The sequence below is a fragment of the Vombatus ursinus genome, unplaced genomic scaffold (assembly GCF_900497805.2).
Source record: "Vombatus ursinus unplaced genomic scaffold, bare-nosed wombat genome assembly UNPS02010822.1, whole genome shotgun sequence".
In the NCBI taxonomy this organism is placed as follows: Eukaryota; Metazoa; Chordata; class Mammalia; order Diprotodontia; family Vombatidae; genus Vombatus; species Vombatus ursinus.
The window spans coordinates 1,606,645-1,614,566 of record NW_020950600.1 but is presented as its reverse complement, the minus strand read 5'-3'; the positions used below and the strand labels follow the sequence as shown (position 1 = coordinate 1,614,566).

The following is a 7,922-nucleotide window of genomic DNA, read 5'->3' as shown; positions in this document are numbered from 1 at the left end:
CTGCATGGCATCTTTCTGGACACTGCCTTGCATGGCATCTTTCTGGATACTGCCCTTTATAGCATCTTTCTGGACACTGCCTGCCATGGCATCTTTCTGGACACCGCCCTTTAGAGATTCTGGGCTCAAGCTGAACTGAACTTCTCGTTCTTCCCAAACTCAGAATTCCACCCTCCCTGCACACCTTTGCACAGGTTAACTGGGAATGCAACCCTTTATCTCAGCCTCTCCTGTCAAGTCTCCTCCATTAAACCTTCCCCAATCCACTCTCCCCATCTCTCAGTGCTAGTGTTTTGCCCTGCTTCAGCTCTGTCCTGTTAGACTTGTTCCTATACACCTTGTATCTATCCCTCGGGTGTAGACTCCTGGAACTCAGGGACTCTGGGTTTCGTCTTTGTCTCCCCAGACTGTAGCACAGTGACTTGCATCCTGTAGGGGCCTAGTAAGTGTTTGCGGAGTTGAGCTGAACCTAGGATCCTTTCCCACTCTCAGTCCTGGGATCCCTTGGTATGTATCCTCTTGTCTAGCTTCTGAGGATGACTGGGCTGGATTGCAGGATCATGGCTCTCAAGCTAGAAAAAAACTCAGAGACTACCTAGTCCACCCCCCCATTTTACAAATGAGGAAACTGAGGCCCAAAAGGAGGTGAAGTGACTCTCCCTTCTCCCTGGCCCTCAACACCTTGTCCCCAGATCATTCAGCCCTATCCTCTGAACTTTGCCTTTTGCCTAATCCAAGGCCTGAGCCCAGGTCCAGCACGGTCCTAGACTTATCAGAGGCCCCAGTGAAAATCTGCTCATGGATTGATACCAGGGATCGTCATGATGACATAAAAAGTGCCCTGGATTCCATTCAGGCAAACTAAGTTCAAGTCCTGACTCTCCCACTAACATGCTGTGTTAACCTAGGCAAGTGACTTCCCTCTTTGAGCCTCCGTTTTCTCCTGTCAAGGATAATAATAATCCATGTAATAGATGGACTGTTGGGAGGAGTGGCCGGCCTCAGACACTTGACACTCACTAGCCGTGTGACCCTGGGCAGGTCACTTAATCCTGATTGCCTCACTGAAAAAAAAAAGATTTCTAAAATGCTTTCTGGACACTATCTATGAAGTATTATCCTCATCCCCATCCAACAGGCAGGGGAAACCACTTGCTAATCATACAGCTAGCAAGTATCAGAGGCAGTATTTGAACCCGGGTTTTCCTGACTCTAGTTGCAATACATCATGCTGCCCCATAAAGGAAGCATTTTGTAACCTTAAAGTGCTGGAAGGCATTAATTTTAGAGCATTTGGGAAAAAGGGCCCCTGATCAAAGGACACTGGAAGGTCAAGGTCAGGGTGTGAACAAGGAGAGCCACAAGTCAGGGGTAATCATCTGGGGGCAGAGAATACTAACACTGCAGCTGCCACCATTGGTACACGGGTGATCATCACACAGTCCAGCTGAGAAGAGGCATCGGTGGCTGGGGAATCCTGGGAGGTGGGAGCAGGTGGCTCCATTGGTGCATGGCTGGAGGCTGGAGCAGTCACTGCCAGCCACTCGGACAGTGCAGAGGGGGCCGGTCCAGCCTTGACGACAGTGGCACTCACCTGGCCTCTCACAGGAGCCGTGTTCAGCACTGCAGCCTACCTGACATACGGCTGCAGGGGGAGAAGCGAGGGACCCCAGGCAGAAGGAGGGAGTGAAGGATGGAGGAGACAGAGGGATGATGAGAAACAAGAGTGGAAAGACAGGAACATTTGGGGAAGAAATATAAGGGGATAAGGGGGGAGAAGGAGAGGTGGTGAGGGAAAGAAGGTGGAACGACACAGGAGGGTGGCAGGCAGAGATATTGGGAGAGACAGGGATAGGGGAGAAACATGGAGTTTGGAAGAGAGGTTTGTAGAAGATATTGAGGGGCATGGAGTTTGTGGGAGAGATGCGGAAAAAACAAAACAGTTACGGGAGACATGGTGGATATATGACATTGGTGGAGACCTTGGCAGGAGAGTCATTGGGGAAGATAAAGTGTGAGAGATTTGAAAGGAGAGGCAGGGGGAGGTTAGCGAGAGAAATGCTTAAAGGAACACCACAATATTTAGGGAATAGAAAACAAGGAGCAGACAATAGGGGAGACCCAACAGGGGAGGGGAGAAGGCTTGGTAAGCTGTTCGGTATGGAAAAGCTCATCCTGACTACCACCTCCTCCACCCTGCCCCAAACCTGGGAATGGCATTTGGAGGGGGTCGAATTGCAGGGATTTCTCAGAGTCTGGGGAGGGGAAAAGATTGGGGAAGGGTTGAAGTCTAAAATCAGGGCGTTTGGGGCCGAGAGTCTGCATAATTCTGGGGAAAACAGAACAAGGCCTGTCCCTGAGTCGGAATGCAAGGACCTGGACCACCCTGCCCCTGTCCCACTAGTTCACTGACTCCGTGCACACGTCTCCAGCCCACCCGTCCATGCACATCCTTCCCGCTGTACCCCTGCCACCAGCCCAGCCCTCTCACTCACGCCGGGCACACATGTCTCCAGCCCACCCGTCCGTGCACACGCGCTCCCCATTGGCCCCGCAATAGAAGTGGCCGAGGGGGTCGTCCCGAGGGCGGCAGAGGCGGGCACAGGCAGGACCATAGTAGTGAGGCTCGCAGCGAACCCGGTAGGAGAAGAGGAGCTCCCAGCCCCCGGCCTGCTTAGCATCCCGGGCCCAGGGGCCGCCGACGGCCAATCTGTGCCGCCCAGCCAACCGGCTTAACAGACTTCGATCCGGCCCTGCAAGAGAGAGGAATACGGTAGCTGAGACCTGTGGCCCCAGCTAGTCCCATCTTTTCCTGAAGGCGGACCACAGGTCTCCCCCCTCCTTGATTTGGGAGCTCTTGAGAACCCAGCCCCCCCCATATGGAGCCCTTAAGGTACACAGCCCACCCCACCCCCACCATTCTCCTACTTGTGATTCAGGACCCCTCCCACCCTGATAATGTAGGCCCTCCTCTTTGACAATCTCTGCCACGGTGGCTTGGAACCACAGAAACTCCTACGCGTGGGGTGCTCAGGACCCAGACCTCCCCCGCTCCTCCTGCGTGGTCCCCCACCCAGATACAAGAGTTCTCGATACCATGTTCCACTCCGCCCCCCCCCCCCCCCGACCTCTCGGAGGTCATTGACCACCCCTTCCAATCTAATTCCACCCACACCCTGAGTGCCCCGCCCCCTCCCCCCTGCACCCCCTCCAGGCTCTCACCTGGAAGCTTCTCCCCCGGCTCTTTCTTACTCCTGGATTCAAGTTCCTCCCTCCAAGACTCGATGACTAGAGAGAAAGTCTCCTGGAGGAGGGGCAGAAAGGACATGGGGGAGTGTCAGCAGGGGGTCAAAGGGAATTCGAGAAGGGGTTAGGAGATGAGGTGTGGAAGAAGGGAGATTTCTTAGTTAAAGGGAAAGGTTCCAGCTCAGGGGAGAGAAGCATTAAGTGAAACATGGAGGAGACAGATAACTATGAGACTGAGGGAAAAAGATGCCGCTTTGTATAGAGAGAGGATCTGAGGGTCCCTGGAGTCAGCAGTGAAGGTTGGGGTGGAAGCATGAATCCTGGGGAAGTCTCGGAAATGGGTAGAGGAGTCTGTGCCTGGTTATCCCTCAGGGAACAGGAGCCCATTAGGAAAGGAGCCCCACGGTTGACTGTGGCATCTTCAAAGACAGCAATTTCTACAGGGGATAGGAGCACCACAGGGTCTGTTTTTGTCGTTTGCGGGGTGGGATGTCTGGGAATGGAGGTCCCTTAAAGTGACTGAATTAGAATCTGGGGAGGAATTGGCGGGGGTGGGGGTGGGGGGCCGGAGGGGAGCGTCCTGCAGCACTGTACTGGGGCTGGACTTCATCCCGCGTCCAGGAAAGGACGTTTCACAGGCTGTAGAGGGGGGATAAAAGGCATAGGTACGGCATTTCTGGACATCTGAGGATGTGACATCCATAGAACTGGGCGGAGTGGGGATTAGAGGACCCCGGAGGAGTCTGATATGGAGGTCTTCACACAGTCGTGAAATGGGGGCCTAGGGACTAGAAGTCCAACAAGGTCCCCAGGCTCTGGCTGCGGGGGCTCCTCACCGGCCAGGCGGTACGGAAGGGGACACGGATGAGGCCGTCAGCCAGGGAGAGCTGCGGGCCGGGATCGGTGGGGCCCCCGGGGTCAGGGGTCCCCGGGGTACTGAGCGCAACCCCCAAAGCACACGGCAGGTCCGGGCTCCGGTCGGGCAGCGCCGGCTTCAGGCAGACACGAAAGATGAGACGGCAGGAGCCCCGGGAGCCACACGGGGAGTCCGAAGAGTCCGGAGACCCTGGACCGGGCCGGAAAGAGTGGATCTGTAGTTCGAAGACCCCGGCGCAGCGGACCTTAGGGAGGCAACAGGGGGCAAGAGGTCAGAGAGTCCCAAGAACCCCACCCTCCTGCCCCAGTATCCCGCTGGATCCCCTCCCCCGGGGCCGCCCCGATGCCCCCACCTTGGGAAGGCAGAGTAGAGACACCAGAGCGACCAGGAGCTGGACGGTCAGCGGCCGACTGGAGGCCATGGCGCGCAGGGTCTGGAAGCACCCGAGGCTGCGAGGGCTGCTTTATAACCCGAGGCGAGGCCCCGCCCCCAAGGAGACCCAGCTTGTGTGTGTGTGTGTGTGTGTGTGTGTGTGTGTGTGTGTGAGAGAGAGTGTGTGTGTGTGTGTGTGTGAGAGAGAGAGAGTGTGTGTGAGAGAGTGTGTGTGTGTGAGTGTGTGTGTGAGAGTGTGTGTGTGTGTGTGTGTGTGTTACCAGGTGACGGTCTGGGTGCAAAGCTCCCTGCCGGCGACTGGCCATCAGTGTTACTAACTCGGTTTGAGAGTGTGTGTGTGTGTGTGTGTGAGAGTGTGTGTGTGAGAGTGTGTGTGTGTGTGTGTTACCAGGTGACGGTCTGGGTGCAAAGCTCCCTGCCGGCGACTGGCCATCAGTGTTACTAACTCGGTTTGAGAGTGTGTGTGTGTGTGTGTGTGTGAGAGAGTGTGTGTGTGTGTGTGTGTGTTACCAGGTGACGGTCTGGGTGCAAAGCTCCCTGCCGGCTACTGGCCATCCGTGTTACTAACTCGGTTTGTGGCTGTGTGATCTTGTAGGCATCGCTAGTTGTGGTGCTGTCAGACGTTACTGTAGTCTCCCTGTGTTTCTGGGTCATTGCTCGCGGGTGTATCCAGGTCTCTGATTACACCCCAAGCGCTCTGAGGCCGTAGCTAACCTCACGCTCCGCTCGTGCACAGCCAGAGGTGACAATGCCAGCATGTTTGATGGGAGCCCGGGGAGGAGAAGTGCCGAAGATGCGCAGGCATGGAAGGGGGTGCCCACACCGAACAGGGATCACGGACTCTCAGGAACCCGAAGTCTTGAGTGATCGTGTGTCTTTGTGGATGTTTGGATAGGGCGATTATGTTTCGGGATCTCGTGTGGCGAACGTGTCTTTGGTGGCTGTGGCTGTTTGTATAGCGTTGCATTGATCAATGTTTTCCCCAAACTCTTTATCCCAACCCCCCCCCCCCGCAAAGCCCTTAACGCTGGGGAGTTTGGCCCTCCCCTGGGCAGCCCCACTCCTAGTCACAGGCTTTCTGTCCCTCGGGGCAACGTTCCGGGGGCGGGGGCGGGGTGTAGGGCAACGGGGAGCAGAGCGGAGATCTCCTCCCAGAGCAGAGGCCAGCCTGCCACCAGGCTGGGGCTTACCAGCTGTATGTAAATCTGGCCATCTGCCTCCCAGGCTGCCCAAGCCCAGCCAGCCCCTTCCCTTCCCCGAGGCCCCTCTTCCTTCTTTGGTCTTCCCCCCTCCGGCTTTATGACTGGGCTGGGGGCGGGGGTGGGGGTGGGGAGGGGTGTCTCCATTTGCTCCAGGGGAGGTGTGAGCAGCAAACGGACAGGAAATGTCTCCGCAGCATTATGCTGGCAGGCACCTGGGTACCAGCTGGTCAGGGAGGGCAGTGGTCAGCCTCAGGTCCTCCTAAGCTAACTAGGGCTCCTCAGGCACGCACCCCGACCCGATGAACCTCACCTTCCAAACTCTCTCCCCTCCTTCACGACCATCACTACACATTCAGCATCTTGGGATCCCGGAGAGGGATGTTTGGAACTATCTGGCCCAATGGCTAACTCAGGACAGGGACACCCACTATAGCGTCTCAGCCAGGGAACTGGCCTCTTTAGGCGCTCCTCCAGAAACGGGGAGCTCCCTGTCTCTTTAGGCAGCCTGTCCCGAAGTTGTGTCCTGAGATAGGAAGTCCTTTCTTACAGGGTGCTGAAACCTGTCTCCTGTGGAATCCTCCAAATGGTCCTAATACTACTCTCTGGATCCTTAACTGAACACACTTTAATCCTCTCCCCCAAGGTGACCCTGCAAGTGCTAGAAAACAGCAGCCCTATCCCCCCAAGTCATTATTCCTCCAAGCTAAATATTCCCAGTTCCCTAGGTCTAGAATTATAGACCTAGGGAACTTGGAATATTTCCAGTCAACCCTTCCCCCCAACCCCACTACAATTCTGGCTTCTTTCCAAATGCCTCCAGCTTGTTGTTCTGTCTAGATCTGTGTCCCTGATTTTTCTCTCCATATTCCCATTTCCATACTGTCCATCTTTCCCTTTCCCTCTTCCATCTTAGGCCCTATTTCCTCAGTTCAATTCTTGTCTATCTTTTTGTTCTTTCTTTCTTTCCCTCAGTAGAAAATAAGGCAGGGACTGCCTTCTGTATTTGTAACCTCTGTGCCTAGCATAGTGCCTGGCCCATGGCAAGCACTTAATAAATGCTTGTTTCCTCCCTCCTTTCCTTCCTCTCTCTAGCCCACCCCCTCTGTACCGAAAGAAGGGAAGTACATTCCATCATTGGTCATCTGGAGTCAAGACTGACCATTCCAGACCTGAGTTGTCATCTTTCACAGTAATGTTTGCTTTGGTATTATTGGAGTCACCAAGTATATTCTGGTCAGCTTCCTTTGCTTTGCATCAGGTCATACAAATCTCACTGAGTTTCTCTGACTTCTGCTTGTCATTTCTTACAGCACAAAAATATTCCATTCACTCATATGTAGAGATTTGTCTGGCACTAGACTTTGGAGTCACGAGCATGTGGCTTCAAATCCTGCCAGATACTGACAAGCAGTGTGACCCTGGGGCAAATCATTTAATCTTCCTCTCCATGCCTGTTTCTTCATTCATAGTTGGGCAAGTGAGGGTTGGACTTGATGACCAGTAAAACCCCTTCTGGCTCTAAATCTATGATCCTGTATATGACCAGGTGTTCATCCACTCCCCCATGGATAAGACACCCACCGTTTCCAGTTTCTTGGCTACCACAAGGTGCTGCCATAAATGTTTTGTATAGATAGAAAGTTTTCCTGTCTTTGTCCTCCCTCTATGGGTCTATGTGTCCAGGTGCAGGATTACTGGATCCAGAGGGTATGAAGACTCATTTTCCCGGCATAATTCCTGATTATTTTCTGGAATGGTCATAGCCATTCAGTTCTACAAATACTGTTTTAGGATGCCCTTCTTCCCACAGCTCCTCCAACATTGTCTTATTTCAACTTTGACCACTTTTGCCAATTTGCTGGGTGTAAAGTGAAAGCTATGTTGTTTTCAAGTACTTTTCTCTTATGACTAATGATTTGGAGCATCCTTCTCAAGGTTGATTTCGATTTCTATTTTATCCTCTGAAAATTGTTCATATTCTTTCATCATTTATTAGAGAATGGCTCATGGTCTTACATGTTTGTATCAAGTATCAAGTACCTATAGATCTTGGATACCAGACTTACAGCAGAGATATTTGATGTAGTTATTTTCTCGATCGACAGTTGTTTTATTTACAGAATCAGACATAAAGTTGGAAGGAACCCACCATCTAGCCCACCCCACTCCCCATTCCACAGATAAGCAAACTGAGACCAGAGAGG

General features: G+C 53.5%; 1 protein-coding gene across 1 annotated transcript in view; it reads right to left on the bottom strand.

The window, feature by feature from the left end:
• DLL3 (delta like canonical Notch ligand 3) overlaps positions 1–4,638 on the bottom strand; it is an 8,373-nt gene extending 3,735 nt beyond the window's left edge. The window contains exons 1-5 of the mRNA XM_027855302.1: positions 4,476–4,638; positions 4,083–4,367; positions 3,223–3,304; positions 2,496–2,753; positions 1,401–1,645 (exon numbers count right to left, since the gene is read on the bottom strand). Coding sequence (XP_027711103.1) covers positions 1,401–1,645; positions 2,496–2,753; positions 3,223–3,304; positions 4,083–4,367; positions 4,476–4,544 — 939 coding nt within the window. The 5' untranslated portion in view covers positions 4,545–4,638. The remainder of the gene's footprint in view (positions 1–1,400; positions 1,646–2,495; positions 2,754–3,222; positions 3,305–4,082; positions 4,368–4,475) is intronic.
• Positions 4,639–7,922: the final 3,284 nt, after the last annotated feature.